This window comes from Polyodon spathula, chromosome 4 (assembly GCF_017654505.1).
Source record: "Polyodon spathula isolate WHYD16114869_AA chromosome 4, ASM1765450v1, whole genome shotgun sequence".
Taxonomy (NCBI): Eukaryota; Metazoa; Chordata; class Actinopteri; order Acipenseriformes; family Polyodontidae; genus Polyodon; species Polyodon spathula.
Window position 1 is genome coordinate 66,652,477 of NC_054537.1, and position 18,819 is coordinate 66,671,295.

Sequence of the window (18,819 nt, forward strand, 5' to 3'; positions counted from 1 at the left end):
CACAATTTTACAGCATTTGTCCTTTGGCTTTTCTATCTAATTACTTTTCATTTCTGTCTTTACATGTATCTTTTTTCTTTTTTTTTTTTTTTTTTTACAATTCTCAGTTCACAACAGAGGAAAAAAATGTCTGAAGACAGTTATTAAAAAAAAAAAAAACACATATTCATCTCATGCTACAAATGGAATAAAAGGTGCTGGTATGCATTACTAGGTGTTTTCCATTACTGAACATAAAGCCTGACCTCAGGGGTCTTGCTTTAGTTTAAGATAGGACACATATAGCAGCCTATTTTACATTAGGTGAATTACACAGCAATGACAATACAGTGGAGTAATTTCTATTGCATTGCTATTAATAACCTAATTATTAAAATGTAATTAAGTCATTACATAGTAACTACTTACTAACTAAGACGTGTAGCACACTATACAGTAAATGTAAATGTGAACTGCCACTCCATAAGGCATTATCTTGTACAGCATCATAAAAGACAAAGGAAGACTTGGAGGCAACATTTATTCTGCGTGCATCAGCTTTTGCAAATGGAAATGCAAAGACTCTGGCTGACCGACAGAAGATAGTCGAATCTCCTACAGACTATGCATTTAGTGTTTGAAGTGTTATGGAAAACCAAAGCGGCCTAATTTTCTAATACATGTTTGATAGCATCCAAATTTTTCTTAAATAATGATGACTAGTTACAGAAATGTCTTTCCAGAAGGCACTCCACTGAAACGTCTGTCATGTTTAAAATGTTTATTTAATGAATTAAAATGTGGTCTTCCACAGTGAGAACAAAAATAAAAAAACTACAATGGGTGCTCTCAAAGCGTTCTAGAACTAAAGCACTTACTCTGGTCGCCCAAGCTCAAAGCCTATGTCTCCCATGTTTTGGGGGTTTTGAAATGGACTCCAAGTAAGCCTCTTTCTGAGCAGTGTGCACAACCTAGTATCCCATTTGTAGCATGAGTTATATAACTCCCACCGTATCCACTAAAACAAACTGACATTCTCCCATTGTTTCATGTTTACCACAGTATCACGTGAGGCTGTACCTGATGTCCCTTCAAAGGGCACTTCAATCCATTTGCAGCTATACTGCCTGGTAGAATAAGTGCAGAAATGTAGACATTGTCAAGGTGACAATGTTAAAAGAACAATTCATCCTTTAAAAACACACACACACATAAACAACAAAACCGATTCAAACAGTTTTGAAAATGGTTGAGGAACTTTAAATGAATTTTCCATACACACTGTTACAAATACAAGCTGTACTAAACCAATGCTATATTGACAGTTGAAAGAACATTCTGTTCTGCAGTCTACCATCTTCTTTAAATATGCTATATAGACCCAGATATATAGTATAAATGCTTGTGTGTGTGTGTGTGTGTGTGTGTGTGTGTGTGTGTGTATCTGTGTCTGTAATAAGGTGCCGGTGTCCTATGTATACCACCATGAACAAATTATTTCAGAAGTTTACAGTAATGTTTTTCATACTGATTTTGACGAAAGACTCTGCAGTTATCATAAGAAGTCATCTTATTCATACTCTGCGTTACCAAACAAAAATGAATAATGACTATGTATGGGTAAAATTAGGCCCTGCACAGAATCGGGCCACCTGTATCTCTACTGTTATATTCCAAGCATTACTTTCCTGTTATATACCATTCCCTTATAAAGTTTTATTTTCGGTCTGTGCCACAAAATGTGAGAATGACAAGAATGTGATCAGCAATTCTACAACTTAGGCCTACCGTCAGTATAAAACAAACTATATCCTTCACTTTTATTTATGTCCTGTTGCCTTGTTCACTTCTAAAACAATAACATTTGACTGCTCTCTTCCTTAAAATTCCCTGCAGTCCACAGCTCCTCAAACACCAAAGTGTGTTGATATCACATCACAGCAATCCTCAAGGTGTGACATACCAGTACTGCATCCCGCCTATTCTCTCTCCACATGTTCTACTTTGACCTTTTAGATATACATAATGCTTGATATTCTACCCACTTCAACTGTTTGCTATTTAGGAAACAGCACTACAAAAAGTAGCCAAAGTATATTTTAGGGTTACCAGTGGCAACAGGCTGACAAAATTCTTTTCAGTACAACTTATTTTCAGTTGTTCCCAAGGCAGTGTCTAACAAGTAACATATATATATATATATATATATATATATATATATATATATATATATATATATATATATATATATATATATATATATAAAAATTCACCATTAAAGTTGTGACATACTTTGATTGCTTTGCTTAAAACCTTAATTAGTTTTTGTGTTATTTTTCTCAAATTTTACTGCGTATAACTTGTAAAGACAATGTTGGTCTTCTTCTACAATCATCTACCTACATATGTCTCTCTTTCGAATCTATTTTCATCACTTGTCTAATCTGCCTGGCAGTGCCCATCACACATCCTCAGTGCTGTGATTTGCCACATCTATGGCCTGTTACTAAAAAGCCTCCTTGCCAACACATTTAAACACAGTATTATAAAACTCTCAAAAAGTGTTATGTTGCTATCAAAGTGGGCTTTTAATTACCTTATTTCTTTGAATCTAAGACGCACTTTTTGAAAGATTTTTTGCTTCTCAAAAGTAGCCTACATCTTAGAGTACAGTACAGTGATACGTGTATTAAAACAAAAGACATGACTACCCAAGTACACAAACAGCAACGTGACTGACTGCCAAGAAAAAACAAAGACGCAATTGCCCGAATACACAAGCAGCTTTGTGACTTACTGCCGAGAAAAGACAAACCACAACGTTACTGCCCGATCTCGAATCATCCATGACATACAGGCAGCCATTTTCAAAGAAGCGTAGTTAGCTTCCTGATGAATTCGAATTCAGCATTTCTAACAAACAGTACCACCTTGGACAGATCAGAAATGCTGATCAGACCCACTACTGCAAATGAGAAGCAGCACATAACTGTAATTCTCTGTGTGATAGCATATGGTCACAAACTGCCTCCATATGCATAATTGAGGTTTTATCTTTGTAAATTCATATTTATGTAATGTTTTTTTTTTTTTTCCTCAAATTGAGGGTGGGAAATTTTGGCTGCATTTTAAATTTGAGGGCATCTTAAATTCGAAGGAATACAGTACTTTGCAAGCACACTAATAAAGTATTGCCAACTGCTGACCGTAGTTCAAAAAAAAATAAAAAAAATACTCTCCTTACTCAAATGCGCTTACTCAAGTTAGTTCACCCCCAATATTTGCTCAAAACTAAATGCTCATCTGTGTAGTATGAAAAAAAAAAGTTAACGTTAAACATCACATTGTAGTGTATATTGTCAGACAACACTTGCTTCATGCTGCGAATAATAGCCTAAAAAGCTGTAGACTGCATCCTAAGAGACGAGGTATGCTTGCCCTTAGAAGGCTGTTCTTTATACTGACAAAAGTGCATGTTACAGCTACAGAACAGGCCACAAGAAAAGCCAAGAAACACAACTCAGAGGAACAATGAACTCAACAGGGGATTTTCTAATGATCAAATCAGTTTAATCAAGAAAAGCAATACGTTTTAAACTACAAAATACTCAAGAACAATCCTGAATTCTGTAACTGCCAACATTTCTAGTGCTGAGCGGTAACAACCTTTTCAATAGCTCTTTATTTTTTATTTAACATGAGTCGTACAGTAAATGAGCCCAAAGACGATTGGGTGCCAGGAGCATGAAGAGCAGCCAGCTGGATGGAGTTGCCATGGCGTTGGTTGACCCAGGTGCTGTACACGTTTCTGGACGTTTCTGGAAGTCTCTTCACACCTGCATTTCAGAGGTGCTAAGTCCCAGAGCTTTGGCCTCTTCTGCCGTCAAGCCACTCTTTAATGTTCGTCTCACTGTGAAATTAAAGAAAATATAAGGAACTGGCTCGGCACATTAAACAAAAAAGAAATATATTTTTTTCAACTGAATGCCTGTAAAGCTACATTTCATTAGTCATTGTGGTAGGCCACCCACAGTAAGAAATATGTAATACACAGGAGTTGCAGTGAAACACTGCAGCGTACGTTTATTATGTACACTGGTTGGCAAAACAAAAATAAACAAACAAAAACCTACTCCAACAAGGAGTGCTGACTAACCACCAGTCCCTATCTGGGCCAAGACAGCTAAGCTGTTTCCCTGTACAGAAAATAATTGGTAATTTTACAAACAGCACAACTATTCCACACAGTAACAGTTCTTCTTCAGCACTTGCAGAAATCTTTCAGAAACACCATCTCTCACTCTACAACCTGCTCCCTGGTAATCTCCCCCTTGAACTGGATTCGAGGCTGGCTTTATACAGCCAAGACCCCGCCCTAACAAGACACACCTGTGTCCTGTTACACAATTAACTTTGGCCATTCTGACTATGGCCTTCTGGGAAAAGTAGTCTTTAGTTGGCAGCCATTTTACCTGAGTACACATAGTACCCAGTATACAGACAGTTATTTATTGTGGAAACAGAATTATTTTCATTCTGTTACTTACTTATGCATTGTTACACACTTTACCATACATCCCACAAACCACTCTGTCACAGTTTGTAAAGATTAAGGTCTTAAGTATTAACGCACGCTGCATTTCCCATTTTCCAGACTTAGCATCTTCTGTGGCCAAGTCTATTCCCAACACTGCAGACTGAACTGAGCTTACCAGCATCCCATTTCACAGATATTGTACCACATCATTTCAACCATGGAATTACAATAGATTTAGATCCCTGCTCTGAAATTCCATGGTCTTAGAGCGAAAGTTTGTTGATTAAACATGGTAAATGGTATTTGGTATGTGTTCTTTTTCTATGAATTACGGATCCTCATAACAAAAGATTTCAGAAAATAATAGTGAATAGCACTGGTTCAAGGTAAAATTGATAGCACTTAATTAATTTATTAGCTTTATGTCCTTTAAGTAAGAATGGCACGTCTTCAGGATGTCTTATGTTTAGGATAATGCAGTCACATGACTGAAAAAAACAGGTCAGGCACTTGGACATAAAGGCTTCAAAAGACAACTTAGGTAGCCAGAACATTTTATACTATTTAAATTATTACATCAATCGGAACAGCAGACAGTTCCAGTGGGCTGTGGTACCTGAGTGCAGTAGCCGGCCCAGCTTGTAAATGCTACTGATATATGCACAATGTGAATGTGATATAACCCAGGTCCCAGAGATGAAAGAAATGTACCTTACACAGGGACAACAGCCAACATTCCACAGATTCCTGTAGCTTTTAAATGCTGCTTGCATGTGTTGAATGCTGAAAAAACTCCATGTAAAACTGGTTTATGGCAAGAACTTGAAAAAGCTTATAATTCTGAATATTAAAATAAAATAAAATTAAAAAAAAAAACAGCGATAGCACTGAGTAGAAAACATGTAAGGGTGGGAACCACTGTGCCACTCTTTTACAGTTTAAAACACATGCAAAGCTGGACTCCAGCATCTGGGATTTATCATCATAGATTTTACTGGGTGGTTAACAATCAAAGCCAGCCCCACAGTAAATCATATCTATGTATAGAAATAAACATATTTAAACACAGCATATCATGTGAATATATATATTTTTATACATTACAGCAAGTGCTTTGGCTGGGAAAGTCACCTGGCAGAGACAAAGAACATATGGACTTTTCGGTGACTTTTCTGCACGGCAGGCAGCACCACGAGACAAAAAGATCAACTGGATGACAAAAAAAAGGTTTAATATATGTGAAAGCCACCATCAGCATTCAAACATGTGGAAAACAAAAAGAAAGACCTCTAATCAGCACAACAAAAGAAAATAAAAAACATAGGCCCACGTCGGTTTCAATTTGGACACTTGTCGTAAATATTTTTTTCCTTTCTTTTTGGTTTCCAGTTGGACACCCGCTAAGCAAAAGTCCCTGTTACTCCCAACCCCAGAGGGCTGATGTGTACTGTGGTGTGCTGCTGCTCTGACTTAAGGAGAACCAAACAAACAGTGCAAGGAATGCTGCTCAGTTTATAAAAATCATCCAGATAAACAACCTGTCCTCTTCTGATCAAATATTTACAGCACTGGTTAGCCTACTGAAACAAACACAGATACAACTACCTTTGCTTCACTGCTTATTACATCTTTAAAATAGACTGTTTTATGTTAATTCAATTAAATATAGACATCTATTTTTTCATACTTTCATGCTGTAGTAACTGGTAGTAATAAATTACAGAACCATTATAATGTGTGCTACGGATTTATATGGAATATATATATATATATTATATATATATATATATATATATATATATATATATATATATATATATATATATATATATATATATATATATATATATATATTATATATATATATTCCAGAATATAGTGAATTGGATAAGGGTTACATTGGAGATTCATTAACTGATATTTCCTATCAGAATGTGAATGAGTGCTTGGATAGTTTTTTGTAGACAATTAAACATACAGGTACTGCAGTCCACACGGCTCTAAAATTCCATGGAATCAATCACAAGTAAATGAATGAATCACCCTATAGGTGTCTGATGGTTATGGTTATTTTCTAATTATGGTTTAAATACTTCCTAAATCACCACCCTAAATCCTCTTTTGTGTTGATATCTGATGTCCACCTTTATCTGCGGTGAAAGTTTCCTGACTTACATGACTTCCTGTTTGCTCTTGACCTCTTCCTCTCCCTCGGCACGGCTCGTTGACTTGGCACTTGTGTGGCGGACTTAACGATGCGATCCATGATCTCATCCGCTGCGTCGTCTGTAGCGTTGGGAGAGTCGTCGTTCACAGGATTGCAGGACCCGATTCGGCCTGTAATTAAACAAAAATAATACATACATAATAATAACGCATTCATGATAAATAAGACACCACAAAAATAGTATTTAGTGTTTCTATTTCTATTACAAACATGTCTCACTTTTGAACATTCCTATCACTGAAACCACTAAAACAGAGACACCTGCTGGGCAGGAGGGAGTAATGCAATGATGGGCTGGCTCTTCTTTGCCTACACCTGTCAAAACAACTTACTGTCTTTTCTAGAATATGTCTGCTGTGTGCCACAGCTTCTCTTCACTTTGAAAGTATTACTGACTGGCCTGAGGCATGACTACAGCAAAAGGACTATTGTATTAAATTCTGGATTGACTCAGACCCATCTGGAATGTGGTTCTAGTTGAGCTCTTTCAGTAACATTGTCTTAATGGAGATATCTATAACCAGGATTAATGAAGGATGTCATGGTGTCTGTCTGAGCTAGGGGCCTCTGTCCTTTCAGTAATGATTGGATGTACTGAGCCACATATAGTTCGGTAGTTCTATTTTTCACCTGGGATACGGAAGTTCTTGCCGATATAAAATGTAGACGCATTTTATATTATAAAATCTAATAACTGTTATAAAAACAGATACAAATGTCTGAATCCCACAAAATTCAGTTATCATCATAACCCTGGTTTCATGAAATATAAATGTAACCATTACTGTATGGGTGTTTAACTGCTAAAGACCCTGAACCTGAATAGATATATCAAAGCTGTACGCAGTGACTGTGACACAGTCATGCCCGCCCCCGAGGGCATATAAGGACTGCCCGCATAGATCATAGCATCACATGGAACCCCAGTAACCAATAGCCTCTATGTTTATGTTGTTAGGGTCGACCCTGGAGCTCTAAAGCCAGGGTATAGTTCCAAACCCTAATATAGTTCCAAAGACAGGGTTTTGCGGATCCACGACATTCAGTCTGTAGAACTGCATAAAGGTATTGGGAGTAGACCACACCATTGCATTGCAAATGTCTGTGACAGATGCACCCTGGAATAAAGCCCACGAATGGGCAGTGAGCTTTTCTGAAGGGGAAAAGTTGGCTCGCTCATAGGCAGTCCTGACTGTGTCTGTTATCCATGTATACAGACTCTGTTTAAACAGGGTTTGACCATGGGACTTCACCCCATAAAAGACAAAAAACTGTTTGGACTGCCTCAAATTGTTCATCTTGTCAACATAATATGCTAGTGCCTGCAAAGGGCAGAGCGTATGGAGCTGCTGTTCCTTGTCAGACTGTAAAAGAGGTAGTTGGAAAGCCTCCAATTCTACAGACACAAATCTCACAGAAACTGCATCAGTGAGAGCCTCTTTGGTGAGCTTATCCTCAACTGGCAGACTGGCCTTGCATAAATCACAGGGATAAAATCCAGGCATGATGCAAGCAGCAACGTATTGTACAGTAATGTACTGGACCATAGATGGTACCGCGGTTGGAAACCGGTCCGGTGACTTTGCAGTATGGTACCGTGATGGAACCGGGTGGTACCGGAATGGCCGTGGGTCGGTTCAGTACTGGTTCGTTGCCTTAGCGCCAGGTCGGTATGGTAAGGTAATGTCGGTATGGTTTGGTACTGAGTTTTGAACCTGAACAGTACCGGGCTGTTTGGTATCGGTAAGGTGCCTTAGCACAGGGTCGGTATGTTACATGAACCGGAGCGGTACCGAGATGTGGGAGAGACTGCAAGCAATTTCAGCCGAAGCGTGCATCATGGTCAAAGCAGAGCTGGAGAGCCCAACAACTGTGCTCGAGTTTCTCTAAAAAAAAAAAAAACTAAAAAAAAAAGACACAAGAAACCACAATTACAAAATAATAATATAGTTCACAAAAGCAAAACTTTTATTTTTAACTTCTGCCGGACCTAAGCAGCCTGAGAGTACAGCACAAGTCAGCCGACTTAAGTTGCTTGGTCACTGGGAAGGGGTGACACACGCTGCCGGCTTCAGTGGTTATCTCATGCCCAGCACCCAAGACATTTAAAATGTAATGACATACCAAAGACATACTGTTATGACACAAGCCTTAGGCTGATTTTCAAACCCCAGTGTACAATTTAAATATGTTATTCTTCTAAAAAATGTTATGAAACTACAGATACACAGCTGAAAAGGGTAGCTGAAAAGGGTGTTTACATGTTCCCATGTGTTGCTACAACTTTTAATGTAAGGTGTGTGTGCTGTTTTTATTTTATTATTTTTACATTTTGACCACTTTTTAAAACTTTTAAATTGCATTCCCTGCTCAAGATAGCTTCCCATGTACCTGCATGGACCTCTCAGAACTACATTTACTATGATCCTCCTGCTCACTGGTAAATCCATCTCAGTTACATATGTGAGCAGGAGGATGACGGACTGGAAAGGGAAAATTGTGGGGTTAAAAGTTTAACAAAGTAGTCAAAATGTAAAAAAATATACATAAATTAAGATAATACACGCACCTTACGTAAACAGTTGTAGCAACACACTGGAACATGTAACACAATAAAATAAAAATGTCCTTATGTGCCCTTTAAGTACTCTTCTCAAGTGGATACATTGTTTTACAGTTTTTACATATATATTTTTTAATTGCCCCGTGAGTTTATAGAGCCATTGTGCAGGTATGGTGCCATTCTTGTTCATGCTTTACCTCGGTTGGCGCGTGTTCGGGTTCGGAGCCCCGGTACCACAGAGGTGCTGCTCTCCCCACTCTGCAGGCTGGTCTTCAGCACGGCCTTCATATTCTCATGTTCTGCTGCGTCCTCTGCGTACTCCAGGCCCTGGGGCTGGCTCAGACTGCTGGCTGTGTTACTGGAGAATTTTCCTGACTGTGAACAACAGATAGTGAACAAATAGGTTAATCAGGGCATTCCCATATGGGTTTCATCACGATGCCTTCTAAAAATGCATTCTAATCTTGTACAAACATTTAACGGACCAACAGACATTAAGATGCAACAAAGATCGAACTGTGACATGTTACTAATCTAACCAGGAGATTCCGAAAAGTCCTTTTTTGTTATTTAAGTAGTACACTTGCAACTAAGGATAGTGTGTGTCTGTGGGGAGTTATAATAAATCACACAACTTTTCTCATATTGAAACAGTTACAGACTGGTAACACATGAAAGTAAGCCTCATGTCACTGTGTATCACTGTGTGATCAACAACAGACATGAAGATTACAGTCATTCACAGCACCTAAACACAAACCAAGCCTCAGTCACTTTACCAGTTGAAGGTAAAATCTGAAAGACGCACACCACAGAAGCACAAGGAGGACAAGGTTTGTGAAAAGCACACATATACAAATCTGTGCCTAATGTAAATGTTTTGAGTTTTATTTTTTTTCTTCCTGGTTTGCATTAGCTATGCACTGAAGCCTTGAACCTGAAAATCCTGCAGCTTGTCCTAAACCGGGTTCATGGTTCAGATTTTCCATTAAAATTCCTCACCTGATCACATGCCGATCTGCACCCTGACAAAAGTTAATGTGCCGTTGCAGCTGGAAACAATTGAGTATGGTCACATAAACTTCACTGGCAAATTACCTGAGAATTTAAGCTGTCACAAGCTGATACACATGCCTTCTGGGCTAACGCTATTTGAAATAATGCTATTTATCCAGGCATAAGGTTAAGAGGTGACTCCCCTATGAGCATTAAATGCCCTCTTGCTAAAAATCAGAGCAAGGCACCTCTGGGACCTGGGTTACACCTGGGCTACTTAAGAACAGTTTCACATGTTTTCTTTCTACAAACACTTAGACATGGATTCCATTACAATTTTTCCAGCAGATCCATCTGTCTCATTGTGATTCCAGGACCCCACCATTTCTAGTATTAAATGTGAATGGAAAATCCCTTACACAGCGAATCTGGCTTGGATGAGCAACATGCTGGTATTATCCTTGCCCCAGAGGAACAAGGCATAAGCGCATATCATAATAATAGGATATGATAACAATGGCGTCACATTCTAAAAAATAACATATTATTGCATCATCGATGCCTCTATCTACATATCCCAAGAAACTGAGACTACATTTAACAGACTTGCATTATGTACAAGTCAATAGGTTAATTTAAATAAATGCAGGATACATAAAAAAGGAAGTGCATGCTGAGTAGACACATTTTTGGCCTTAAGATTTGGCGATCTCATAAATCTATTATTTTCCCACCTGCAAAACCTCTGAGAAGCGTAACTTCCCCCTGGTGGGGAACAAGTGGTTGATAAAGTTACTTATCCTTCTCTCAGCCCTCAGAATCACGTTTATAGCTGAGAGCTATTATTAGGACGTGATTCAAATGCTACCTGACAGGATTAAATTCCACATCTAAAGTACTCCCTAATGAGAATCATCTGGGTAAATAAGTGCATGGTGTTTATTTACAGAGCCTCTGGGTAAACAGCCACATTTTGGAAAATGATAATATTATTGCTAGGCAGCACACAATTGGGGAATCTCAGGGAATCTACAAACTGGGTGTGGGATATCATCTGGAGATGAATGGCAGGTTAAACCTTTTACTTTTTTTCAGTGCAGTTTATACTTTACTCCCTAGTACAGACGTATCTCACTCACTAACAACTTTTCAATCTAAAGGTGGCAACTAATATCAATTGGCACCCTAAAATAAAACATGCTACCTATGACTTTTAGGTGTGCGTAAATGTAATTTATTGTACACACATGCAGGGATTCTAATAATGATATAGGATTTTCCATCCGCACATTTATCATGTCGATCTAACATACTGAATTAAACTTACAGTGTAAGCAAGTGTAACTTGCAAGCTTAGATGAGCTGTACAAATAAACAGTTATTATAAATCATCTTTAGTTAAAAGAAAGCAAAACGTGTATAACTTGATTATACAATCATTATAAATGTGAGTACATTACAGACAACTAAAACCTAACGTAATATTATGCTTTCATTGACTTTGGTTAGCAATGACTGGCAAGGGACTGACAAACAGCTATTATTACATAGACAAGGATTCACACTTCTGCACAAAAAGACAGACCAAGTAAACACAGCAATAAACTTGTTCACCCAGCATGAAAGCAAGCAAGCAAGCAACAAGTGTGAGCGTATTTGGTGCCTCATGAAGTGTTTATGGTTACCACTGCAAACAAGCAGAAGAAAAAACAAGAAGTTCCCATGGCAACCCTACCTCGCAATCATCTTCATCGTCAGTCTAGAGAAGACAGGAAGCAGAGAGGAAATGGAATGAGGCACGGGATGTGCATGTGGTGAAAATCATGAGAGCAAGAGGCAAGTGAAAGAAAAGACAGCAAGAGGGGAGATGGTATGAGAAAAGCTTCAGACCAAGCCAGCATGTGGACTTCAGCACAGTTCAGAGCAACTAACCATCTTGAATTAGATATACATGTTTATTTTTTCTATTGTACAAACATCAGATGTTTTCATTTGTACACAGTGATTACATTAAGGGTGATCTGAACTCAAAGAAGGCTTTTGCCAAACCAAATACGTCCCTAGCAACGAAAACTTGATCTGAGATTCATCAGATTTAAGAAAGCTTAACACGGTATTCGGCACAAATCTCAATATGTAAAAGGTTTAATAACTTAAATGGCACAAGCCACAGTTATTTGGAAACCTCACTGTGTGTCTCAGTTTGAATCAATCAGCTATTTACAGTACCTAAATAAATGATACCACAATAAAGGTTTATCTTTTTCTATCTGCTTCTGATGGTTATGTAATGTTTTGCGCACTTTAGTTTGGCTAACCTCTTGATTAGGTTCATATCACCCCTGTGCATGATTTCCAGTATCATGCTTTAAACCTGTGTATTAATTACTCCTTTTCTTTCTGTGAGACTGCCAAAGAAGTCAATGATGATCTCTAGTGAGCAATGGTGATCTTTGATGCAAGCATGCTGATAATGACTTTCACTCACTAAAGGTCTTAGCTGACTTCACACCAATGGCCACTGCCAAAGAACTCCCTCCCTTGGTCTTTACTGCTTCCTGAACCCCCCAGCTCTGTCCATGGACAAAGTGAAGTAATATATTTCTAACCAGCTATTAATGGACTCTGTTTGTTTGGTATGATTCCCATTATCGCATGCTGATGGGCTCCTTAAAATACTTTGCCCTAATCAGCGATATATTTGTGGCCTGAGGATTAAAGTTTTTCAGTAAAAATTCTAGTGAGAGCACAAGATAGATTTGGCAGTCCCACTCAGGAAGGAGTCAAGGAAGTGAACTAAGGTTTTTTTTTTTTTCTTCGTAAGGCCACATTTGTTTTCAATTATAAGCTATAATTATTAGCAATTTTTAAAGAAGAAAACTCAATGCAATTTGCGGAATCAATTTCAAAGAGAACTCGTAGGGATATTATCATCTTCCCTGAGGAAACCTAACCTTTTTCGAAATGAATCCCCTTTTAAATAATCTTGAAAGGGTATTTACTGGAGAACTTCACTTTTTATTGAAATGGATATGAAGCAGAGTAAGCAGGCTAAGTCAGGGTCCTTTAACTACTAAGAGAACTGGCTACATGTGTGGTCATTATCTGATAAATACAGAAAAGCTGTCGGTCACAGTTTACTTGCTGATTCTATTAATGTTTTGCAGTTTCCAGTTTGCCTCCTTTGTGGAAGCACCACTGCCAAATAGCACTGGAAACAATCCAGTAAATCCATATACTGAATAATTATAAGCTCGAGTCATTACCATAAGATTACCATTATTAATAGTCACAGAAGGCATAGGCATTGTATTTATTTCACTAAATGTCACTATTAATACAGTATTACCTTAAGGAGAAAAAACTCAGCTTTTGCCTTTTCTTAAAAGTCCCTCATTGTTTTGCTCTTGATCTTTTTTTTATTTTATTTTTTTATACTGTAGCTCAGGTGACACCTGAGTTTCCCTGATATTCATTGAGACTATAATTCAGTAGATTGGCAACATGGGTCATAATTCCATGGAGAAAAGGTCTGGAGATGAGTTACAATATTATAAATGTATCTGTCTGAAGCCCCATACAGAGTAGACTGAAATACATGTATCTGCCTTTAGAAACTTTTCTAAGCTCTGTTGCGAGATCTGAACTTGTATTTTACAGATTTCTACATCGGCTCATTTGTGTAAAAGGGAGAAAAAAGTAGCTGTAGCATCCTTCTAATCCTATTACCGCATTGTGTAGCAATGCCATGACCTGAAGTATCTAGAGCCCGGAATAACAGATAAAGCCCCTGCAGCAGGAAACAATTATGGCAACAATTCGCAGTCGAGACTTACATCTGTGATCATTTTGCCCCTGGTCTTGTTCCTCTCCCGGTGGTTGGCCCGTTTCTGTTTCTGCTGCAGCACTCTCTCGCGGGTGGTGCGGTACTCCAGGGCAAATTCGCTGATAATCTTGCAGAACTTGTTAATGTTCACCTCTCGGATCGCATAGGGAGGATGGCCCATGAACAAGAGAAATGCATGGAACCTGGTTCAAGAAACAGTATTGCTTTTTAATTCATTTTTTATTTAATTTGCATTTAATGTTCTGGCTAGGGTCCCAATTTTGTTATAGTAGTGAGACACATAGGTTCACACTTGAGACTTTTTTTTGCAGACTGCTATTTCTTGCAGTTAGATAACAGATGCATGTGGATGTGGACATCATTTTAAATAAATGAATAACATTTATAATGTTCACATAATTTGATTACCATGGTGGTATTGAGTGGGGCATGTAGAAACGCCCTTTTAGTCTTTTAGTGAATTCCATTTCCACAAATATTGAACAAGTTGGCAAATGGTAATGACTATAACATTGCAGGCTCAACATCTCCTTGGTGTTTACCTATTAATTATCCTCCTGTGCACAATCTTTAAAATGATGATCCTTTCTGCACAGTCCTTCAGGAACTCAGACATCTTCTGCTTCAGGGCTGGCTTCATTTCATGTTTTGCTATGACCTTCAGGTGATCCCAGGATGCTTTGCACCTCCGCTCCATTTGACCCAAGTTGTCCTGAAGCTGTTCAAAGTCCACCTGTATATCAAGACAAAATTGCATTATTAGATGAGTTATTACCATGAACAGTTGCATGCTTAGCATTCTAGTAATCACTCTGCTCTCATGTTTACGCACCTTTCTTGGCTTGTGCAGGATCTTAATCTACCTGAGACCAAATGGTTTGAACAGTACAGTGAACTCTGTCCATGTGGCCAGTTTCATATACAAAATATACTCAATAAAACTATCATTCCTATTCAACAGCCCTGTAAATATCTTAATGTCTGTAATTCAAATATAATTACATATGAACAAGTGCATGATTTACTATTAAATTCAATTTAAATAAAAACGAATTCAAACTAAACCCTTACACATCAATTAATTACAAATAAGCACAGATTTAAAATACCACCAATATGGGAAATAATGTATGCTTACTTCAAAATAATTCAATAGGAAATATTTTTGTTAATACATAGTTATATTTGAACTGTAACCTACTAACCTATTTGAACACTTTACCCTTCCCTGATGCGATAAATAATGTTGACATTTATAAATATTGAAAAACATTTGCAGAATACATTGGAATGGCAGGCAGAAGTGTGCCGTGTCAGACAGAGTATATGTTTCTCTGTAACAGTGCTGAATTATTGGATGGAAAACAAAACGGAAATCTGAACAACGGCTCATAAATTTTACATTGATGTCAAATCACGGTTTATTGTTCTTAACTCATTCTGTCAGCACACTGGCTACTTCAAAATTGCCTGTAATGTTTTTCCGTTGTCCTTGACGCACTCTTGTGGCAGACAAAGTGACATACCATTTGTGGCATTTTCTGAACCCTGGCAAGGGGGAGAAGACCTGGTTCCAATGCTGACTCTTCAGCTGTTGACTACAAAGTCTTGTTAAACTTGTTGATCCTTTGACTAAGTACAGTACAGGGCTATCTTGTTAAAAGGCAGCCTTTTATACAGCTGAACTGGTTATAAGGCGAGATCAAGTCTTTCCCATAATGGCATTTCAACATGCATTCTCATTGTTAGGTGGAACACAAATAGCACAGCATCCGAATGCCTACTCTGACAAAGCAACACACATCTTCTGATTGCTCTTAAATTGCAGCAGATTCTCAGGACGACTGTTCTATTGTCAGTTATGTTTATTACATTTTTTTTTTTTTTTTGCCTCAAAATGTTGGCTTTTGTGTAACTGAATTGTGTGTTGATTATGTGATGTGGAGTCAACTAGGGGCTAAGCTAAGCCTACAAAACATATTTATGTGTGGTCCAGTGGTTAAAGAAACAAGCTTGTAACCCGAAGGTGAATGGTTCAAATCCCAGCTCAGCCACTGCCTCATTGTGTGACTCTGAGCAAGTCGCTTAACCTTGTGCTCCATCTTTCAGGGGGGATGTTATTGTAAGTGACTCTGCCACTGATGCCCAATTTACATACCCTAGTCTTGTATGTTGTAAAGTGCTTTGTGATTATTATTAAAACCTGGTATATTAAATGTTTTTCTTTTCATTTCATCTCTATTTAAATTTGCATCTACTATATGTTTCATGTACGTTTTGCTTCCAATACTTCCTTTTCTTTTTCTATTTTTTTTTTACTGACATGGGTGTAAGAAAACAGTTGACTAACTCCTAACAACGCCTGCCTCGTGCTAGAAAAGGGCAGTAAATAATGCAGACTGGATTTGGGGCATGATATAGGTAGTTTTATGACTTTAGTTCTAGAAATAAATGGCAGGCTTGCTCTGGGAATGCTATTGAAGAAGATGTTCCCAAGCCTCTGACACTGCCTCAGCTCCCTGTGTTTATCTAAAAGCAGACTCAACAGACCCCCACTGTTTATCCTCCTGTGTAAAGCCAAACTAAAGACCCACTATTAACTGGGAGCTGTTCAAAGACTGGCTTAAGAGGAAAGATGGTAATGGACTAATCTTAACAAACAAAAACCTGACCACTCATTACTGAATTAATTATTCCCAGTGTTTTACCTTTTGGCTTTCAGAAAGAGTAAAAAAAAAAAAAAAAAGTCTCCCACAATCAACCACATGCTGATCCGATTGTAAGTATTACACCGTGTAACATTTTTTTTTTTTGTTCCTGGGTAGTAAGTGTTATTTCCTAATTGCTTATGCCTCAAAAGTACAGAAAATGGCTATTATTCACCACAAACTTTGCTTTTGTGACCAGGACAGTGATATTTCAAAATATCACTATTTCCAATGGGAAAACGGGCAAATGTGTGTCTTTTCGTTCACATAAAGTCAGAAAAAAACAACATATGAATCCAAATTAACAAGTATTTATACTAAAGTAATACAAAAATGACTACAAAAGATTTAGAAGTGAGTAGTTTTTCGAGATTTACGATTATACTGTAAATACAATGTTAATTTGGATTCATGTGTTGTTTTTTTCTGACTTTATGTGAACGAAAAGACACACATTTTCCCGCTTTCCCTTTGGAAATAGTGATATTTTGAAATATCATTGTCCTGGTCACAAAAGCAAAGTTTATGGGGAATAATAGCCATTTTCTATACTTTTGAGGCATAAGCAATTAGGAAATAACACTTACTACCCAGGAACAAAAATTGTGTTACATAGTGTTATTTGTAATTTGGAACTGGCAGTTCATTCACTTCTACATTATTACAAGGGTATGTTTTGATGTGGAACATGACATCCTTTCTTCCTGCCATGGGATTACAGCCAAGGAGAGCAAAGACCGAGAAAGAGGGAGAGAAGAATGGAAAAAGTAGAGGGGTAGAGGAGACAGAAAGACAGAAATAAAAGCACAGAAGAAAATTATCAAAAATTATACAGGAAGAGACTGAGAAGGATGAAAGTTGCTATTGTTTCATTATCTTGATAGTCACAAATCTACATTGCAGTTTATGGGTTTCTGTGGAGCTCTTTTAGGAAATAAAGGGTCTGTGCTTGCTCTATATTTATCTTGGATGACATAACAAGAGCTCAGCTAAGTGGCTGTCACGAAGGCTTCTAAACTGCTGTATATTATGACCATTTTTCCCCTATTTTTTCAGTCCCCTGTTCCCTTGCTATTGTCATGGGAACAGCTCTCAGGGCAGGCAGTACGTAAGGAAACAGTTTTAGATGTTTTATCAGGTATTATATAATTATCTCCATAACAGAATTTGACAAAGCACACCTTGTCTTGCCTGTGGATGGGGCTGAAATGCAGTGAGGTGAACTGATGAACCTCATCCACACCTCATAATTCAAAAGTAAAGCTATAGTAAACAGTTCTAATGAACACTAATGAAGGAATTAGTCGGAATGTTTTCTGCTTCACTACAGCTGCCTGATTCCAGCGACCTAGCTTCAGGCTTCATACTGACGAACGTCTCAGTTAACTGGAAAGCTGCCTGTAGGCGAGTAATGGCTAAATATAACCTGTATTTGTGCCCCATACCAAACCTCAATACATATGTGAAGTACTCTTCAATTAGAGATGCTGCAAAATAGAAAATATATCAAATCAAAAACGTGTTTTTTTTTTGCATACACCAAGGGGTTCCGCAACATGTAATGCTGTCACAATATTGACTACTGATAGTTTTAGATAAACCCTGAAAACATTCAAACCAGCTCTTTATAATAAAATGAGCATGCAGCACACTTAAACACAATGTTAAGCAGGAACAGTTTAGCAGAATGCTAAATAAACAATATAACTGGTGCGGTCCGTGTCACAACATTTCATTATTAATTCAAAGCAGAGCCCTAACAAAAAGCAGATTCAGGATCAAAGTTAGAGTCATTCCTTGTGTACGGCATGACAGATTTACTACACTTTTAAAAAACAATAATCACAGGGTCAACCACAGTCATGCAAGTCGTAGTTTTATAAGGCCTGTCCAATACATTGTATTCAGACAGTCCTGCTTGTGTCCTACAGACTTATTGAGTTTTAAGAACAAAGGGTGATT

The 18,819-nt window shown here is 37.8% G+C and overlaps 1 protein-coding gene across 9 annotated transcripts in view; it reads right to left on the reverse strand.

Moving 5' to 3' along the window:
- Positions 1–3,527: 3,527 nt before the first annotated feature.
- LOC121314771 (FH1/FH2 domain-containing protein 3-like) overlaps positions 3,528–18,819 on the reverse strand; it is a 263,850-nt gene continuing 248,558 nt past the window's right edge. For 7 of the 9 annotated variants that reach the window (XM_041248428.1, XM_041248435.1, XM_041248434.1 and 4 more), the window contains 6 exons: positions 14,692–14,882; positions 14,139–14,331; positions 12,038–12,061; positions 9,504–9,681; positions 6,692–6,853; positions 3,528–3,889 (listed from right to left, as the gene is read on the reverse strand). In XM_041248428.1, the coding sequence (XP_041104362.1) occupies positions 3,810–3,889; positions 6,692–6,853; positions 9,504–9,681; positions 12,038–12,061; positions 14,139–14,331; positions 14,692–14,882 (828 nt within the window). In that variant the 3' untranslated portion in view covers positions 3,528–3,809. The remainder of the gene's footprint in view (positions 3,890–6,691; positions 6,854–9,503; positions 9,682–12,037; positions 12,062–14,138; positions 14,332–14,691; positions 14,883–18,819) is intronic. The other 2 variants (XM_041248429.1, XM_041248437.1) reach the window with 1 other exon arrangement.